The sequence below is a fragment of the Maniola hyperantus genome, chromosome 2 (assembly GCF_902806685.2).
Source record: "Maniola hyperantus chromosome 2, iAphHyp1.2, whole genome shotgun sequence".
Lineage (NCBI taxonomy): Eukaryota > Metazoa > Arthropoda > Insecta > Lepidoptera > Nymphalidae > Maniola > Maniola hyperantus.
Window position 1 is genome coordinate 16,903,483 of NC_048537.1, and position 21,664 is coordinate 16,925,146.

The 21,664-nt window shown below is 39.5% G+C and overlaps 1 protein-coding gene across 6 annotated transcripts in view; it reads left to right on the plus strand.

Annotated features, from left to right (window-relative positions):
- Positions 1-17,390, plus strand: part of HisT (Histamine transporter) — a 46,201-nt gene extending 28,811 nt beyond the window's left edge. For all 6 annotated transcript variants that reach the window (XM_034977469.2, XM_034977476.2, XM_069507371.1 and 3 more), the window contains 6 exons: positions 10,051-10,275; positions 12,663-12,804; positions 13,209-13,408; positions 14,241-14,455; positions 14,899-15,004; positions 17,227-17,390. In XM_034977469.2, the coding sequence (XP_034833360.1) occupies positions 10,051-10,275; positions 12,663-12,804; positions 13,209-13,408; positions 14,241-14,455; positions 14,899-15,004; positions 17,227-17,388 (1,050 nt within the window). In that variant the 3' untranslated portion in view covers positions 17,389-17,390. The remainder of the gene's footprint in view (positions 1-10,050; positions 10,276-12,662; positions 12,805-13,208; positions 13,409-14,240; positions 14,456-14,898; positions 15,005-17,226) is intronic.
- Positions 17,391-21,664: the final 4,274 nt, after the last annotated feature.

Genomic DNA, 21,664 nt, shown 5'->3' on the forward strand with positions numbered 1-21,664 from the left:
CGTGTCCTGGCGTGTAGTAGTCCCTACAAGAGACTTATGGCCAGCAGTGAACGCCTATCGGTTGACAATGATAAAGATGATGATGACCGTCAAAAATTAAGCATGTCCGTGGCCCTACCGCGGTTGTTTGACAGCTACAATGTCACGATCGCAATCATCTCTGATTGGTTAATGCTCGCTCTCTATTGGCCACAATTCATTGTTGCAACAAGAATCGCAGAAATTCAGCCAATCAGAACAATTGAGATTGTAATAATGATTGATGCAGGTTTTAGACAATCGCCCAACTGTGGCTCTACTGCGGTTGTTTGACAGGTACAATGTCACGATCGCAATCATCTCTGATTGGTTAATGCTCGCTCACTATTGGCCACAATGCATTGTTGCTCATTGTTGCAACAAGAATCGCACAAATTCAGCCAATCAGAACAATTGAGATTGTAATAATGATTGATGCAGGTTTTAGACAATCGCCCAAGGTTCAAGTCAGAAATCTGACAACCCTATTGTACCTACGAGAGACATTGGTAAATACTGTACGTACATGCGTTACGGAATTACCTTTCATCCTGATAATCTTTATTCTTTAGTATGTGTGTCAGTAATTCACTTAATTTCGTGGTATCTACGTCTTAATTTTTATTGGTGGATACAAGACAACGCAAAAACAAACATACGAATGGCTAAACGAGTTGCGAACTTGTGAAACTGAAGTGAATATGGGCGGAGCATCGCCTCGGAGAAAGCGAAGTGTCGTTGGTATATCCCCACAAGATAGACAGGCGATATCAAACGCAGTGGCGTGCAGCTGATAGAGGCATAAACGCACTGCTTACCCTGTTGTAATAAATCAATGCTTATTTTTCATTAAAACCTGCCGGAAAATAAGTGCATACCCAAATGCATACCCTGGCTTAAAATCCTGTGCACGCCACTGATCAAACGACTAGCGTCGGAAGCAAATCGCTTCGTACGTATTCTTGCAACTTTGATTAAGTACGGGTGCAGCTTGACGATGTTTTGCAGCTGGGATGTTACGGAAGTGATTATATCGGAACAAACATTGTTAAACGTGGTTATATAGAAACAACTTCGACAAGGAAGCTGACAGAAGAATTCAGCTGGGCTGGGCAGCATTTTCAAAGCTACGACAGGTCTTCGAATCGTCGATACCGCAAAGCCTTAAGACTAAGGTCTTCAATGAATGTGTCCTACCTGTGATGACGTATGGAGCGGAAACGTGAACACTGACAGTTGGCCTCGTCCACAAACTAAAAGTCGCTCAACGCGCTATGGAGCGAGTTATGTTGGGTAATCACTGTCAGGGATAAAATCCGGAACGAGGAATTTCGTAGAAAAACAAAAGCGACCGACATAGCTCAAAAGATTAGCGGGCTGAAGTGGCAATGGGCAGGTCATGTCTGTCGCAGAACCGACGGCCGATGGGGCAGACGTGTGAGTGGAGACCGCGTACCGGTAAGCGCAGTGTGGGACGATCTGCAACACGCTGGACTGATGACCTGAAGAAGGTGGTGGGGAGCGGATGGATGAGGAAGGCGGAGGACGGTGTTTGGTGGCGCACACTCGAAAAGGCCTATGTCCAGCAGTGGACGCAAACAGGCTGATGGATTGAATTCGATTGGTGAACACAAAAATAATTCATGTACTTACCGAATTCAAAAAGTAAACAAAAACAGTCAACTGAAAAAATATTTGTCAGTAAATTGTTAGAACAGAAGACAATGTAGGACAGAGTAAATTAATGAGTACACAGGTACCAACAGTCTACTGAAAAATCCATTGTCAGTAAATTGTTAGAACAGAAGGCAAAATGGAAAAGAGGAGAATAAATTGAGGAATATTGCATGAATATAAACACAAAAATAATTCATGTACCAAATTCAAAAAAGTTAAAACAGTCAACTGAAAAATCCTTTGTCAGTAAATTGTTAGAACCGAAGACAAAGTGGAAAAGAGGATAACATATTTTATGAAAAAGACTGCATGAGTGTGATACAAAAACATTCATGTGCGAAATTCGAAAAAGTAAAAACAGTCAACTGAAAAATCCTTTGTCAATAAAATTGTTAGAACAGAGAACAAAGTGGAACAGAGGACGGTAAATTGACGAGTACACAGGTAACTAGTAAATCCAAGTAACTTTGAACTGAAAGCAAAGTTAGTGAACAACAAATTGATGGCTAGTGCTTTCAGAGTAACTATGTATAACATAGGTGCTCCATATCTGAAGTTAGGTAACATGTAGTAGGTGAAGTTAGTTTGTCTTTCGTCATTGAAATTTCAGCTACATTTCTATGTAAATTGTACAATGTACATTGTATCGTATAGTGACAGGTATTCCAAGTTTAGTCGTTGTCTGTTTAGTATAAATATCATCCTCATTGGTTAAGTGGTTAGCATTGGTTTAACTGCGGATGACTAGTTTCTAGATTCGATTCTCGAGTCGGTTAGGTAATGGATTTTTCTGTCAAGAAATTCGTAGTACTGGGCTAGAGTTAGTTGGCGGTATTTCAACCATGTGCCTTGGAAAAAACGTATAATTCTTGAATAGCTACGACTGATATCTTGCCGGTGTACATTGTCTACGTTGGGATAACTTACTAGGCTGTAGATCATGAGATCCCGGTGTCACGGGTCGGCCCAAAAAGTTATTGGGTTTTTCTATCAAGAAACTTAGCACTTAAACGTTTCCGTCTGTTGTCGTATTATTATTAGAATTTCATTATCATCATCTTCATCATCATCTACCGACAGACGTCCAATGAGTTCTTCGAGGATAATATTAATACTATGGTATACTTTCTGATTTTGGTCGATATACTAACTTTTTTTATTTTTTTTGATAAATGAAATTTGACATTATAAAATTGTACCTAACTATTATTATGTATTTTGCTTGTAATTGTGTTTGACTATTAATTCAATTTTTTTTTTGTTCACTGACTATTAATTATTTTAAAAATTGTCACTCAAAAATATTTGCACACTATTAATTTAGTAGAATGTTATGGCCTCTGATTATAGTGTAATTTCCATCTTTCTTGTACAAACATTCTTGCAAATAAATGATTATTTATTTATTTATTTATTGCTGGATACCTATATGTTTCTTGTAGGGACTTCCACACGCTACGGTCTTGCGTCGCCTGAATCTAGCGGCTCATCATCATCATCATCATCAGCCTGTGGACGTCCACTGTTGGACATAGGCCTTCCCTAAAGAGCGCCACCACACCCGGTCCTCAGCCTTCCTCATCCAGCCACTTCCCGCCAGCCTCTTTATATCGTCGGTCCATCGTGCTGGAGGGCGTCCCACACTACGCTTGCTTAAACGCGGTCTCCACTCAAGCACTTTCCGGCTCCAACGGCCATCGCCTCTACGACAGGCATGACCTGCCCACTGCCACTTCAGCTTGCTAATAGTTTGGGCTATGTCAGTGACCTTGGTTCTGCTGCGGATCTCCTCATTTCGGATCTTGTCCCTCAAGGAAACTCCTAACATAGCCCTCTCCATAGCTCGCTGAGCGACTTTGAGTTTGTGGACAAGGCCGTTTGTTAGTGTCCACGTTTCAGCACCATAGGTGAGGACGGGAAGAACATACTGGTTAAAGACTTTCGTCTTGAGGCACTGAGGAATTATATAATCTAGCGGCTACCTATTATTTATTTTAATAAAATTTATAGCCCTATTATACCATTTGGTTTGAAAGGCTACAAGTTTTTATACATCGGAAACATAAAGCTCTACGTAGCAAAAAATATCACGTGCAGGATTTCCAGCAGAATTTTTGCAGGTAAAAAATTGTTAATTCATTTTATAGGTGCGGAGTCAGCCATGCAAACTAGAACACCAGTTAGGTAATCTTATCGTACTCGTGTACGCACGGGCATTCTCGGGATTACAGCTGAGCTGTTTCTCCCGCTACAACTTGCATTCGTAATCCTCTAAGGTATTGAGCCACGTTTAGGGCTAGCATTTTTTTTTTTATTCAGATACAAGTTAGCCCTTGACTGCAATCTCACCTGGTGGTAAGTGATGACGCAGTCTAAGATGATAGCGGGCTAACCTGGAAGGGGTATGGCAGTTTTTATTAAACCCATACCCCTTTGGTTTCTACACGGCATCGTACCGGAACGCTAAATCGCTTGCATATTAATATTATGTATGTTACGTAATTATGTAATGTAAAAAATTGTTTTTGATTATTTTTAAAACGCTATTATTTGATTTTTGATTCCGTGGTTGATAACATTGGTTTTTGCTGTCTCTTTCTCTGTACTCGACAGTGAATAAATCTATCCTCCTCATATTAATTTTTTCATATTAGCTGTAAGTTTTCCTGTTAAATAAAATAAAATAAAAATAAAATAAAATATTTTTTGCTTGATTCTGGCCTTTTAAAGCTAGCCAATTATTTTGTCTTACGAATTATAAATTTTCTCGTGTATTTGATTAAAAGAAAATCTTTCGACCGTATCCGAGACTATAGAGTGCTATAGTATAATATATTCTGTGATTATATACGTATATAACAATAATAATAACTAGGTAAAAATTTATCTTAATCGAATCTCGTACCTGCAGTCAAGTGTACATAATAATATCTACTACTAGCTTCTGCCCGCGGCTTCGCCCGCGTAGCCTACAGGAAACAAATGGCATTTTCTCATAGTAGTTTTTTAACTGACACCTCAAGAAAAAACCTACTTTCCAAATTTCGAGTTAATAATATCAATAATTAAAACTTTCCCATACAAACTTTCATCCCCTATTTTACCACCCTTATGGGCGAATTTTCCAAAAATCCTGAAACACGTATTTCTTTATTTGTGACAGAAAACCCAAATACCAATTTTCATGCAAATAACTTGAAAAATGACGGACTTTCATACAAACTTCCATCCCCCATTTAACCCACTTAGGGGTTGAATTTCGAAAAATCCTTTCTTAGTGGATACCTACTCTTTACAAAGAATAGACCCTCCATATTTCATGTCTTTAGGACAAGCGGTTTAGGCTGTACGTTGATATATATGTCAGTCAGTCAGTCAGTCAGGACTTTGAATTTTATATAGGTATATAGATACGCACGTGTAGGCACGGAGTTTCAAGGATTTTTTATCACTTTAGAATGTCTATTATACACTTTACTCCTGTTTTACGAAACCTGTTATCAATTTATCATATTGCAATTTGTTGTTATTACTAATTGAATTCATGGTAGAACTAGCTGATGCCTGCGGCTTCGTACGCGTGGATTTAGGTTTTGAAAAATCCCGTGGGAACTCTTTGATTTTCCGGGATAAAAAGCAGCCTATGTCACTCTCCAGGTCTTAAACTATACTCATGCAAAAAAACAGGTCGATCCGTTGCTCTAGTTGCGACGTGATTGAAGGACAAATCAACATACCAATACACCAATAAAATAACAAAAATACACACTTTCATATTTATAATATGGGTAGTGATCCAACTTTTGTTAAAGTTGCGCTTTTAAATTTGGAAAATCTACCGCACATACACCGAATATAAAAGTAATGACTGTGAAATTTTAATCTAACAATAAGCTATAAAATTATATAGTACCTAAATCAGAGGATAAGCGCAGCGAGCGCAAATGTTTTATTTTATTAAAAAATATATTTAAAGCCATAAACAAACGTTTGGAGCCCCTAAACTCCCCCTGGCTACTCAAAACTCTTTTATAATTAACTAGCTGATGCCCGCGACTTCGTCCGCGTGGAATTTGGTTTTTAAAAACACCGTGGGAACTCTTCGATTTTCCGGGATAAAAAGTAGCCTATGTCCTTCCCCGGGATGTAAGCTAACTCTGTACATTTTATCAATATCATAATAAAGCTAGCAGACAGACAGACAGACAGACAGACAGACAGACACACTTTCGCAATTATAATATTAAGTATGGATATAAAGACTGCTAGTCTCTAATGTTTCTCGGAACTACGGTACAGCATGGTAGAGCCCTTGCCACAGGGTAGATAACTAGTATTACCAGCAAAATAAAAATGTAAGTAAACTGTAAGGTTCAATAAAGCCTTATTGACAGTCGATGAGCATCCATTGACCGTCTATCAGGACCGTGCCGAATGTCGGTGATAACAAAAGGTACAATGTAAACTTACGACTACGTTTGAGTGACCATCTACGATGTTTTTCTCGGGAAATTAAGTTTATTTTAAATTGGTTCCATACCTCAAAAGGAGAAAAGGAACCCTTATAGGATCACTTCGTTGTCTGACTGTCTGTCTGTCAAGAAATCTATAGGGTAATTCCCGTTGTTAAAACCATAAAATTTGGCAGGTAGGTAGGTCTTACAGCACACGTAAGGGGAAAAATTAAAATATTTTCATGGTCAAATACTTAGTATTTTCAACTTTCAAAGATTAACATTTTAAAACAGATTTTTTATGCTAATAGCTTTTTGTTTTTGATTTATCGTGCAAAATGTCGAATAACTACAACTGTAGTATGGAACCCTCGGTGCTCTAGTCTGACTCGCACTTGGCCGGTTTTTCTAAAATGGTACGAACATGACCTTAATGGCCGCCATTAAAGACACCAAGATATTTTCTCCCATTTGATTAGAAATGACTTCATTATTAAAAAAACGTCAGTCCGCCCGCCAGCAATTTCCAACGCGACTAAAAATTGCTGGACAGTTCCATATTGGTTATGAAGTTCTTTAATCGCACACTAACATAATTTACTTAGGTATAACGCGTAAAATTTAACTCCTCACACGCCATTTTAACTTTTTGTGTCAAAATTCATGTCGAAAGTACGATTTCCGTCCTTATTTTAAAGATGAACCTTACTTTTGACATGACAGTTGACCATTCTGTGCAGACTATACTTTTTTTAAGGTTCACGATTTTATTATTTTAAATTCAGAATGCGAATGAAAATGAAAGTCAAGCGCGATTTAGGATTCTACTAGCGCCATCTAATAATAAATAAAGAATGTCCTTTTGTGTCCTGTTTTTTATTTTATTTGGCACAGCCTAACTCGTTTGCATGCTTGAGATAACTTATTGTTAACATGATATTTAACAACATTTTTATTGTCATGTAAATCTCGAGTGGCTGCAACGATTACGTTGCTCTAAACATTCTCATGTTATATTGTGTTGAGTGGTTATAAACTTTGTCAACAATGTACTAACTTGTAATTAATTGCTCTTACGGTAATAATACCCGTTTTTTTTTTTTTTTTTTTTTTTTTTTTTCTTTATTAAAGGGTTTGTTCAATCAGAACATGTCACCCTTGTAACAAATCACAATAGGTATGTATAATAATTATCTTCGTTTTAAAGTTAAATTAAATAGTTTATATAGCATTCTGGCCTCTCGCGATAATGGAGAGGCCAAAATGCTATTACAAACGCCAATATTCCTAATTTCTAAATTAAACATTATAAAAAAATTAAACCTTTCGACTTCATTGCGGGTACATTCCAAAAATATGTGATTTATATCTTCTCTCACTCCACATTCCGAGCAATTCGGGCTAGATGTCTTTTTCATTAGATAACCAAAAGTGTTTAGCGGAAGGTGTCCAGCACGAAGTCTTAAGGCAGTGACAATGTCACCCCTGCTCATATCAGCAGATTCAATCCACGAAACCCGTCCTATCGTTGGTTGGATAGTCCTGTACCATATCCCCTTACTCAAAGATATCTCATCGAAATGTTCCCTCCAAATGCCAAGGCAATGCCTTTTTACCACATGTAAAACATCCGACCAGTAAGGTGTACAATTAAAAGAAATACCCTCTTCTACAGCTTCTTTGGCCAACTTATCTACAATTTCATTTCCAATCAAGCCACGGAGTAACGGGTAAGTTGCTCTTACGGTAATAATACCCGTGATAGCCTAGTGGTTAGGACATCCACCTTCTATTCGGGAGATAGGGGACTCGATCCCGGGCAGGTGCTTCTAACTTTTCAGAGTTGTGCGTTTTAAGAAATTAAATATCACTCGTTTTAACGGTGAAGGAAAATATCGTTAGGAAACTCATCTGCACTTGGCCAGCGTGGTGGACTATGGCCGACCCTACTCATACAGAGAAAAGACTCGTGCTCTGTAGGGAGCCTGCCATGGGTTGATCATGATGATGATGCATAATAGCATCATTGAAAGTAAGAGTTTTGAATGTGTGAAAATGTGTTGACGAATTATTATCCATACTAATATAATAAATGCGAAAGTGTGTCTGTCTGTCTGTCTGCTAGCTTTTCACGGCCCAACAGTTTAACCGATTTGGATGAAATTTGGGAGTTAGCTTACATCACGGAAATTGACATAGTTTACTTTTAATCCCAGAAAAGCAAAGAGTTCCCATGGGATTTTTAAATAACCTAAATCGACGCGGATGAAGTCACGGGCATCATCTAGTTTTCTTCATAATTTTATGTAGTTATTACATCAATATGGTTTTTGCAAATATTAATCTTGACGCACATAAATTAACTGAAGTATGACGAATATTAATATTTACAGTTTTAATTTACTTAACTCACAAAAATAGAAACGATGTATACCTTTATACCTTTTTTTGTGAATTGAATAAAAGTTAAAGCAAAAATAGATATACCTACATATAGGTATGTATATATCACACACCGGCTTTACTGAGTGTTTATTCGACGCGACGACGTTAGCCCGACTAGTTTCGAACCCATCCGGGGTCCTTTTTCACAGGGACTCAGATCGCGTGAAAAAGGACCCCGGATGGGTTCGATACCAGTCGGGCTAACGTCGACTATACACGTGAGTAAAGCCGGTGTGTGATATTTGTATAATGAAAATCACTCACGATAGTTTAAACGCCAAAAATAGTTATTTTAGTAGGTAGGGTATATCAAAAATATAATATGAAGAATACATTAAAAATTAAAATTACTTAAATTTTAGAAACGCCGTATAACGATTCGAATGTTTTTTTGAGATTTAATTAAGTAGTAAAATACTTAATTATATTACACGATATAATAATTTGCGGTGAAGTATAATATAATAACTAATAACAAATCACAAGTAGTCAGGTGATTAAATCTGATGGATACAGGTTCTTGTAATGGCAGAGGGGTTTTACCGGCAACTTTATGTTATCAGCAATATTAGTGGTTTACTTCCATGAACCGTTTTATAAAACGCTTCAAGGAACCTAACCTAACGCTTAGGTATACCTAACTCATAAAAAATTAAAGATTAATTTATCATATTATCATCATCATGATCAATCTATCGCCTGTTCACTACTGAGCACGGGTCTCTCCTCAGAACGAGAACCACAGTTCAGGGTTTGGCCACACGAGTAGGTTTGGCCATAGTCTACCACGCTGACTAAATGCGGATTGGCGCTCATAAGACGTCGGCTTCCTGTTACAGCAGTACGGACGTAGACCCCGGGAGCGCACCTCTAGCTTTTCAGAGTTATGTGCGTTTTATACAAAAGAAGAATAATGGACTCTCATTCTGAAAGAAGACCCATTCTCAGTACTTGGCCGGTGATGCGTTTTGTTGATGATGATGGACGGTTGTACAATAGCCGACAAGAAATATTGTACATCGACCTTTAGAATGAGATTCCGGCTTTGTGGAGTCTCTGTCACTCATACCTGTGTGACGTTCACAACGACAGAGACAACGCTCTTCAAAACCGCTGTCTCTTTCTAAAGGCCGATGCACAATATTTTCTGCCGCGTACATTATGCTCGTCGTAAACTATTATTATGATTGATTTTGCTAAGATTAAGTAAGTCTTAAAATCGTATGTAATTAAATATCACTTGCTTTAACGGTGAAGGAAAACATCGTGAGGAAACCTGCATACTTGAGAGTTCTCCATAATGTTCTCAAAGGTGTGAAGTCTACCAATCCGCACATGGCCAGCGTGGTAGACTATGGTCAAAACCCTTCTCTCTGAGAGGAGACCCGTGTTCTGTAGTGAGCCAGCTATGGGTTGATCATGATGATGATGAAGTAAGTCTATATTTGGTTTCCAGGGACTCCGAGTGACAACTATCATCGGCTCGTTTGGGACATGCGCGGGCGCATGGCTGAAGGTGTTCTCCGTGCCCCAGGACATGTTCTGGCTGGGCTTCACCGGCCAGACCGTGGTGGCCATCTCTCAGGTCTTCATCCTGAACCTGCCACCACGCCTGGCTGCTGTCTGGTTCGGAGCTGACCAGGTCTCGTCTGCTTGCAGCATTGGCGTGTTTGGTAACCAGGTAAGCATATTTTAGCGTTTGAACTATCGTGAGTGATTTCCATATTATACATATCTTACACCCGGCTGTACTCACGTGTTTAGTCGACGTTAGCCCGACTAGTTTCGAACCCATCCGGGGTCCTTTTGAGTCTCAACCGCGACGCGTGCGCGACTCACTCGAAAAAGGACCCCGAATGGCTTCGAAATTAGTCGGGCTAACTTCGACTAAACACGTGACTACAGCCGGGTGTAAGATATGTATAACAGCTAAGCATAAATTCTACTTCTTCCTTTCTTCTTCTTCTGAGTCAATGACTCGTGGCTAATGATTTCTCTTTCACTCCTGCTTGTGCGATCCAGCGACTTCTGTTGGTGGCGTTACGTGCAATTGGTCTTATTAAAGAAATGAGAAATGTGTAAAATACAGCATGCTATCCCGCGGGGACTGTATATTTTTTCGGGACAAAAACTAGCTTCTGTCACTTTCCAGTTGTTGATATTATAAAACTTTTTTCTACATTTCGTAATAAGAAACATACATGTGTATATGTGCAAACCAGGCCACTTGAGCGATGTGAATTCGATTGTAAGCCCTCGTCTATATCTCGTATATATCCTAGTATTTAGTAGTATCATTGACTATTATAAGTCAATCAAAGTATCATTGACTATTGTAAGTCAATCAAAGTATCATTGACTATTATAAGTCAATAAAAGTATCATTGACTATTATAAGTCAATCAAAGTATCATTGACTATTATAAGTCAATCAAAGTATCATTGACTATTATAAGTCAATCAAAGTATCATTGAATATTATAAATCAATCAAAGTATCATTGACTATTATAAGTCTATCAAAGTATCATTGACTATAATAAGTCAATCAAAGTATCATTGACTATTATAAGTCAATCAAAGTATCATTGACTATTATAAGTCAATCAAAGTATCATTGACTATTATAAGTCAATCAAAGTATCATTGACTATTATAAGTCAATCAAAGTATCATTGAATATTATAAATCAATCAAAGTATCATTGACTATTATAAGTCTATCAAAGTATCATTGACTATAATAAGTCAATCAAAGTATCATTGACTATTATAAGTCAATCAAAGTATCATTGAATATTATAAGTCAATCAAAGTATCATTGAATATTATAAGCTAATCAAATCACTTGATTCCTCAGTAGGATAATTATTATGTCAGGCCCTAGTTGTTAGCATATTGTATATATTATATAATTTAACTTAGTATTGATTTAATTATAATATTCATTCTGTATTTTATAGCTTAGGTATTATTTTTCATGTTTAGGTTAGGTTATTTTAATGTACGACTTGTTCTATTTAATGCTCGTTGTAACGGTCCGTAATTAGAGTTACACGGGACCTGTAAAACTCGATAACATTTTGTATAATTTTGAGTGTGTAATTCTGTAGTGTTCTTGGACAAATAAAATAAAAATAAATACTAGGATATTCCGTCAAGTGGACATTATTATGACGAGTGAATCACAGCAATGTTTCAATAGTAACTGGGATCACATTGCACGATTGCAGCTAGGAAACGTTTATCCAATTGACTGTAGCACTCCGCCAGGGGTCTGGAGGGGTAAGTACCAATGTGACACGCTAATGGGCTGAGTTAGGTGTCGTGGTTTGTTCAAATGCATCGAAATATATACTACTAGACTAGACGATTATTAGGTTTATAGAAATCCTGTGGGAACTCTTTGATTTCTTCGTTTCCAGTGTGCAAGCTATCTGTGTGCCTACCAAGTAAACGATGCTCGCAACTTTGTCCATGCATTTAGGTTTTTAAACATCAAGTGGTGAATGATGATGATGATGACGATTCTTAGATAATCAGAACGACGCAAGGGATATAACATTGTATATTACAACCCTTTACTTCCTAACATAAACCAAATCAACAGTGACAATCTCAGGGATCAATTTTCGTTCATCCAAGGCTCGTTCAGTAATAACGAGACCTCAACCCTGTAGACTGAAACGAAACCAAGCAGCAAGAAGCTGCTTGATAGGACATGTCCAGGCAAGGAAGCTGAACCTCAAAGATCGTATGGTTAGTACAGTACGCGGCAAAAAATAATGTACACCTTTAAAAGGATATAGCGGATTTGTAGAAATGAAAATGAATGTAAGTAGAAAAACTTCTGTGAACTGCTGAATAGCAGAGGCAACGAAAAAATCTATTTGGTACTATATACCTCATTTGTCATGTTACATAATTTACCTAACACGCTGTATATAGTTTAAGACGTCTGTTGAGACAGACGGTTGAGCCCATGAGCCTAGTCTCAATGGCCACGTACCCTTAATTTTTTTTTTAAATGTCTACGGTTACGATTTAGACGTATCGTATTTTGTTGACAGCTAGGCGTGGCACTGGGTTTCTTCCTGCCCCCGATGCTGGTGCGAGCGCAGGGCACCATGGAAGAGATCGGCGCTGACCTGCAGGTTATGTTCTACCTGGTAGCCGGCCTCACCAGCGTGCTGTTCGTGTTCATTGTACTCTGTAAGTAATGAAATTAATATAATATGTTTCAGGAAGCTTCGAGATGTCTTCTTGTCCCAAATTCCTCAGTGCGTGAAGACCAAAGTCTTCGAACAGTGCCTGTTGCCAGTGATGACATATGGATCCGAGACATGGTCACTAACTGTCGGCCTCATAAGAAAACTCCGAGCATAGCTCTCTCCATCGCCCGCTGAGTGACTCTGAGCTTTCTTATGAAGCCCATAGTTAGCGACCATATTGTCTCGGATCCATATGTCATCACTGGCAACACGCACTGTTCGAAGACTTCGGTGTTCAAGCACTGAGGAGTTTTGGACAAGAAGACATCTCGAAGCTTCCTGAACGCTGCCCAACCGAGTTGGAAGAAACATCATGTGGAATAAACATGTTTCGATTTCTTCCAGTCTTCAAAGCAGCACCGCCAAGCCCTCCGTCTGCCGCGGCGGACATGGGCGCGGCCCTCGACTCCAACTTCCTGCTGTCCATCAAGAAGCTGCTCACCAACCGCAACTACATCCTGCTGCTCATCTCGTACGGCCTCAACGTGGGCGTGTTCTACGCCATCTCCACGCTGCTCAACGAACTCGTGCTTACTTATTACCCGGTATGATATACGAGTAACTCACCACACTATCTATCTGACCTTACATCTGCCTTTGTAAAACCTGCATCAATCATTATTACAATCTCAATTGTTCTGATTGGCTGAATTCGTGCGATTCTTGTTGCAACAATGCATTGTAGCCAACTACTTTCCGCAACGCCACAAGTTATTGACTTTGACCCGTACACTTCACTAGATTTAAGAAGAAGAAGCAGAAAGAAGAAGAAAAATGTTTATTTAAAGCTGTACCACACATTAGCATCTTTTATCATCATCTTTACCAAGTAGGTTATCCCGGCGCCTCTAATACTGTACGATTACGATTTAAAACTTAACCTGAGAAATTTGAGGGACAGAATCAATTTTCCCCATTAGTAAGATCAATAAAACTAAGCGGTTAGATTCGATTGTAAAAATTACGCTTGAGAGGGATTTGCATTTTGACTTTGACTTTGACATTTCATCATACCTCTCCGCTCAATCGAGCGATTAAAGAAAGTGGATTTAGTCTTCTGAAGCAATCACAATTTTCTTGTAGGACTCGTAGATTTCACAACAAAAGATTTGGATACTTAATACTTATAAAATGACTACATGATGTCCTAAACTTCGTCCACGTGGATTTATAATATTATGTCCATGTACCTACAGTAATTTATACCCTTGGACCTAGAAGCTTGTGGTTCTGCATGTAGATTATAACGCAGCCCCCTCTTTCGCCCCCCTCCCACACTGAAAAGTATTTTGAGTAATAAATTACCTATCTCACACAGTAAAAAGTTCCTGTCAGTCGGTGATTGACTCATCAATACTTTAATTGTGTTGATTCCAGGGTGCCAACGAAGACGCTGGTCGTATCGGCCTGGTGATAGTCGTGGCTGGTATGATCGGCTCAGTGGTGTGCGGCTTCATTCTGGACAAGACGCATCGCTTCAAGGAGACCACGCTGGCGGTGTACGCTGCCACGGTCGTGGGCATGATCATCTTCACCTTCACTTTGGACTGCGGATACATCGCTGTTGTCTACTTCAGCAGTATTTTCCTTGGGTATGTGTCTAACTTCACCTCAACCCATTGCTGGCCTACTCTCATGACGTTGTTCTTTCTTTTTATCATGCTTGGAGTTTCTGTACGTGATGAAATCAATCCTTATCCTTATCCTTAGGAGAACTAGAGTAACCGACATAGCTCAACGGGTTGCGAAGCTGAACTGGCAATGGGCAGGACACATAATATTTCGTAAAACCGATAGACGTTGGACGTCCCAAGGTGCTAGAATGGCGACCTCGCACCGGAAGACGCAGTGTTGGAAGACCCTCACTAGGTGGACGGACGACATCAGACGAGTCGTGGGGATCCGCTGGATTCAGGAGGCGCAAGACCTTGGTGCGGGGAAGTCCCTACAAGATACCTATGATTCTTGAACACCTCTAGTAACCGACTTCATAATATATTTTGTGGTTGTTTAAACAAAAAAAATTTTTTTTCAGTTTCTTCATGGCCGGCTATTTGCCCGTCGGGTTTGAGTTCGCGTCAGAAGTCACTTATCCTGAACCAGAAGGAACTACGTCTGGGCTTCTCAACGCTTGTGCACAGGTAATTTATATTTGAACTTATTGTATTATTTCATCATCATCATCATGATCAACCCATCGCCGGCTCACTACAGAGCACGTTTCTCCTTTCAGAGAGAAGGGTTTTTGGCCATAGTCCACCACGCTGGCCATTTGCGGATTGGTAGACTTCACACGTTCGGGCACGTCTCCCGGCGTGAGAGTGACTCCATTGAGCGTCTTGTCGTGCAGGGCAGGGTGGAGGGCACCAGAGGGCGAGGAAGGTCACCCATGCGATGGACCGACCAAATTAAGTCTGCTGTGGGCGGTCCTTTGCACGAGTGTACCAGGCTGTCAGCCAGCAGGGAGAAATGGCGAATGCTCGTGAGGCATATAACATCTGCCCTCAAAGACGTTGCCTCGTGATGACCACGACCGCTCTGCCAAGAGCGATACGACAAAGAAGAAGAAGACTTCACACACCTTTGAGAACATTATGTAGAACTCTCAGGCATGCAAGTTTCCTCACGATGTTTTTCCTTCGTTAAAGCAAGTGATATTTAATTACTTAAAACGCACATAACTCCGAAGTGCTTGCCCGGGACCATTTTTGGCAGAAGTGACGTACAAAAATTACTTCCGTCCGAAGATCCGAGGTTACTCTCAAGCACCTCAAGTCAAACTTAAAGTCGCTTGTTATACTTAAAAAAAGTACATACTATTGTAAGGTGTGGTAGCAGTGAAACTCGAGGGTTGACTTCAAAATCTGTATTCTCCACTTATACAGTATTACACAATACACGTAACCAAATAAACTTGGTGCATAATGACCTAATCTGGAGGCGGAAGAACGGACTGCTGGCGCTACCGCGTTCGTGGCCTCGACTGGGCTGCAGGGAGCTACCGCACTCCTTAACCCTACCAGTCTTAGAGGACTGCGTGGCTATCGCTCTAAGACCGGCCGCTAGGCTAAGTAATTTTCGGACTTTTTTTTGTGTGTTGTTTCGGATTGACTATGCTGCGTAGGCCCTATTGGCCGCTACAGCGTCACCGGGGGGGTTGGCGAGCGCGAAGCTCCGCCTGGGGGTGAGCCCTAGGGCTCGAAGAAATAATTCGAGAGGTCGGGGGGCAACGTCCTCCTAAGGGCGCCTCCTGTGAGGCTCGGACCACGGCTTAGGATGACGTTGGGATGGGTGGAGTTGTCGGTTTTGTTGGTTAGTCCGTACGCCCCCGAGGCCGTGGCGTGAGCCCACGTCCGGGTGACGTTAGAAATCGGGGACCTCGTCTTCGCCGGCGAAGACGCTGTGATGAGGTTGAATTGTGTATCCCTACGAGATAGGGTGCATTGTCGGTCATGATTTGATCGTCGGGGTCGTTAAGGACGTGCTTAGGGCGTCTTTTATCTGGGGGGTCGTTTCGGTCAGGGGTATACGTCGCTGCCTCAACTATTAGGGGGTTGGGGTGTCTAATGGCTTTCTCAAAATAATTTTTGGAAAGCTGTTTAAAGTAATGAGCTATTGTCGGGAGTTGGAGGTCTCTGTGGAGGTCCACGTTGCGCATGTACCACGGGGAGCCAGTGGCCGTACGCATAAACTTATTCTGTAGGACTTGGAGAGGTTTGAGAGAGGAGGGCGGCAGGTGTGCAAATGCAACACAGGCATAAGACATTATTGGGCGGATGCACGTTTTGTATAGCGTGACTTTATGTCGAAGTGACATTTTGCTCTTTGCGCAAATCATGGGGTAAAGACGGGAGAGCACATACGCTGCGTTCTTGCGGACTCTACGAATGTGCGCGGCGAAGCTCATCTTGTCATCAAAGGTTACACCCAAGTACTTGGTATTAGTTTGCCAGGGAATGGGGCGGTCGTAAAGAGTTATTTCAGTCTGTCGAAGTTTGTATTGTGATTTCCTTTTGGACTTTTGAAAGAGCACTGCTGCGCTTTTCTCCGGGTTAACCTCTATTCTCCAAAGGCGGAACCAGTGGCCTAGGCTACTGACTGCCTTTTGGAGTCGAGCTTTAACGTTCCGGTAGTTTAAGTCGGAGCTGTATAGAGCGGTGTCATCCGCGAACTGGGCTATATGATATTTTCGGACTGGCGGGCGCGCTCTTTTATACTCGCGGATCCCCGCTTCTTGCGTAGGCGGCTACTCGATGACGTGTTTGTAGAACAGTGCAGTTAGTAGTGTGCGAGTGGGAAAGCATTCGGCGGCCGCGCGGACGGATGGTTTGTTACACTATTTATATTCTTTCCTCTTTTGCAGATATTCGGAACAATTCTAACCCTGTTGTTCGAATGGATGCTGGGTACGGTAGGCGACAGATGGGCTGATCTCGCCATGTGCGGGGTGCTGGCGCTCGGCACTGCAGTCACCGCCGCCATCCGCTCCGACCTGCGGCGACAGGCCGCGCAAAACAAGGCCTAAACGCAATATACCTACGGCTTAAAATGCCATGCATGTAGGACTACCCATCGCACAGAGAAGTTCATCAAAAACGTAAGAATAGCGTTGCAACACTCAAATACGGTATTTGACAACTAGTCAAATCAGTACCTTTTTATCAAACGTCAAAACGCGCGCTTAGTATGCATAATTTTAGTCTATGAAATACTAAAATGTGACGTCACAATAATTTGACGTGCTTTTTTTAGTTTAATCGATAATTTAAAATGGTTATTACACTTAAAACTGACAATGGACGTGGATTTTACGTATTTTGGAAGACCCTTTATTTAATAATCTATGAGAAATAATTTATTTTTGATTTAGGTAGTCAAATACCCAATTTAGACTCTGTGTTGTTACTTTACGCAAAACAATGCCTAAATGCGATAAACCTACGGCTTAAAATGCCATGCATGTAAGACTACCCATCGCACAGAGGAGTTCATCAAAAACGTAAGAATAGCGTTGTAAGATAGCTCAAACATTCAAATTTAGACTCTGTGTTGTTATTTTAAGGTGATATTTCAATTGTATATTCTTTGATATTTTTTATTAGTGGTTCGCCCCAAAATAAAGACCTCCTTTCCTATATTAATTTAAGTTCGAAGTAGGTACTGCTAGTTATTATTATTGCATCCCGACGTATTAGCGCCATCTATCAACACAATTGCAAAGTTTTTGTGAAAAGATTTTGCAGCAAAAAATCAGACAGGCGTTCTTATTAGTGAATTTGATCTTTTGAAGTAGGTAGGTACCTAACGATGTGCAGTGACTCGGAAATTATGAGGCTCTGATGACAGACGGACGGACGTGAAGACGGATGGAAATTTACCCAAGTAGACTCGGAGACCTCGCGTCGCTTGATCAAATATGGCTATAGTACGCGACAGGTCGAGATGGCAATCGGGATATGAAGCGGGGGGACGCCCCGCACACCCGCACGTCACCCGCGCTCGCCCGCAACAGGTTTGCGCGAGGGCTGTGCGGGTGTGGAGGGCGTCCCCATCCCGATTGCCATCTCAATCTGTCGCGTACCTACTATAGGTAATGTGACTATGGAAGGAATAATAATTTAAAACATAATTTATTCTTATTTTTATTCAGATACGAGTTATCCCTTGACTGCAATCTCACCTGATGGTAAGTGATGATGCAGTCTAAGATAGAAGCGGGCTAACCTGGAAGGTGTATGACAGTTTTTTTTATTAAACCCATGCCCCTTTGGTTTCTACGTGGCATCGTACCGGTAGGGTGGTAACTAGCCACGGCCGAAGCCTCCCAGAACAAGGCTCGCAGCAGCAACGAAAGTTCTCGAAACTTGTTTCGACTTAAACCACTTTTTATTATCCTGCGTCTGACATCGAAAAAAGACATTAGCAAAAGAATTTTTAGGAATTTTACTAAGTAAATAAGAGGCCTAGAAAATTTTAAACGTACTATTATATTTGTTTAGTTTTAATAATAATAATAATAATATAATTAAGGACATATTTAAATATAAAATTTTAATATAACATGTGTTTTATAAACGTGACAATAAATGCGTGTCTGCGAAAATATAACGAAAAGAAAATATTTTACCTGATATTATATTATTATACCAAGGTATAGCCTTTAGGACTCGAAAAAAAATATATTTTGATGTCGTAGACTAGAAGTTTTTCATATAATGTTATACCCTAATACCAGTGTAGAATTTAGACAGAAGTTAAATATTGAAAAATTTACAAAAATGTTTTAGAGATAACCTTAAAAAAAATTAAAAGTGTACTAAAATAACTTACCTATATAAATCGTCGTCGATAAAGTTACAATACGGGCGATCTGAGTTGATCGGCCAGAAATTAGTTACGTGTAGCTGCATCTCTATCGACGCCACATACTTGCTGTCTCTATCTCAGTCACTCCTAGACACTCGTATTTTGTCCGGGGCGCAAGATTGCACGAGTTGTATACTAAACTGAAATTCAGAATATTATAATCCCTGTCAACTTTAGTAAGTAATTATAATTTTTTGTTGTCTACTGCTGCAGCGTATGACTATTTAGCAAATACTTAGTAGACTTCTATCTACTAGTTCGTCATAATTTTAATTTATTCGTTTTATTCAAGTTAAAATTAATTCGGTCCACAAAACCCATTTGCACCTATTTCCAAAAGCCAAGTGATTAATAGAGTTAAGCATTTATTAAATGTAAGAGGCATGAAATATAATATTAATTTTTATTTCTGTGATTTTGTGACGATTCGGGCTGAAACTAAATTATTCTATGTACAGGAAGATTTTTTTGGTTTTGCACAATTTTTTCTTGGTGGTTCTATATCGTTTATAGAACACATTTCCATTCATAATTTTGTACCTTTTTGAAAAAATTTTTTACCTTAAAATAAGCAAATCATGGTCATACTGTTCGTAAACAAAGCACGCTAGCTGACTCTGACGTTTTCCCTTTAAAAAAGTACCAAGTTCGCATCTTAGACGATATTAAAGCGCGCAGAGGTCAACGGCCGCGGCGCGCGTCATCGGGTGTGAGTGCGTGTATTTTAATCGACGACTGTAGTACGGACTCTTGGTGCGCGAATCTGACTCGCACTTGGCCGGTTTTTTACGCTCGAATCGAAGTGCTTAGAATAAAGTAATGACAATATTATATTGTATTGAAAGTGATAAATTATAATATAGCTTAATAAAATATGGCGTGCTCTTTCAATAAAGCTACTAGGTAGGTATTTACATAATCCTAATAAGAATGTACTAAGTAATCTTTTATATATATAAAAGGAAAAGGTGACTGACTGGTGAATGACTGATCTATCAACGCACAGGTCAAACTACTGGACGCATCGGGCTGAAATTCGGCATGCAGATAGCTATTATGACGTAGGCATCCGCTAAGAAAGGATTTTTGAAAATTCAACTCCTAAGGGGGTGAAATAGGGGTTTGAAATTTTGTAGTCCACGCGCACGAAGTCGCGAGCATAAGCTAGTATTATTATATTTTAACGTGTATCTTTAATGATCTAGCCAGATGTTAGAATAGAAATAGATACAGATCATAATAGATACAGGTATTATTTTTCATCTTTAGTGGTGGGGTTATTCAGCGCCATCTATGAAAATTTTATCGAACGTTGCCCTGAAACTTCCTCATTCCGATTATCATTTATTTATCTGTGATTCCGTTAATTATTAAACTTTTCATTTATCCGTAAAGAAAGGCTTGTGATTTAATGTTAAAATACCTAATATTATGATTTTGCAAGGACCCAGTATTATTCTATTTTAAGATATTGTTATAAATAATTAATACAGTACACGGCCAAAAGTAATGTACATCGACCGTTAGAAGGAGATAGCAATTTTTTTTAGTATAAGAATATTAGCCATTTTAAAGCCAACTAAGCGTCAGGCTTGTGCTAGGAGTAGGTACGACAATAGTGCAACGGGCGGGATTTGAACCGTCGACCTTTCGGTTTTCAGTCCACTCCTTTACCGGTTGAGCTAGATGAGGCTCTGTTTGTAGAGCACTGTCTCTGTCTTTGAGACCGACAAAACGTCATATAAGTATGAGTGACAGAAACGCTCTACAAAGCTGAAATGTCATTCTAAAGTAAAGGCTGATGTACATTACTTTCGGGCGCGTACTGTACCTTCTTAATAAGTTAATTTTTGAATACGTAGGCCTATTTTACGTGTTTTATTGGTTGTGTATGCTTTGATATTTTTCTGGTAGAACAATAATAATACTGTAATTAGGGACTTGATCATGTTTATAATAGTTTAAGTGGTATTTATAATTATTTATAAGGTTTTCTTAAAGATTTTTTTTTTAATTTTTCTTTTTTCACAATCATAAATAATCACTTCTTTATTGTTTAGAACTACCCACAATAATATGTTAACAAGAATCTAATATTCTGCATTTTATCGTACTTTTCTATGCAATCTTATATTTTTATTATTATAGTTTTCAATTAGTGACTTAGTCTAAGAATTAAAAAACTTGGTGTTAAAATATTGTTCAATAAAAGTTGTTGATGTGTAATTACATTTCTTTTATTTAAATACTAGACTTAGACTCGGGACGAATTCGAAAGGTAGGTCACCTTTCGAATTCGTCCTAAGTCCGGAATATTTTCAGGATAAAAAACAGCTTAGATTCTTCTCCAATATATAAGTTATATAGGTATATCTAACCAATTTTATCAAAATCGGTTTAGCCGACTGACTGGGAAAAATTAACAGACAGAAAGT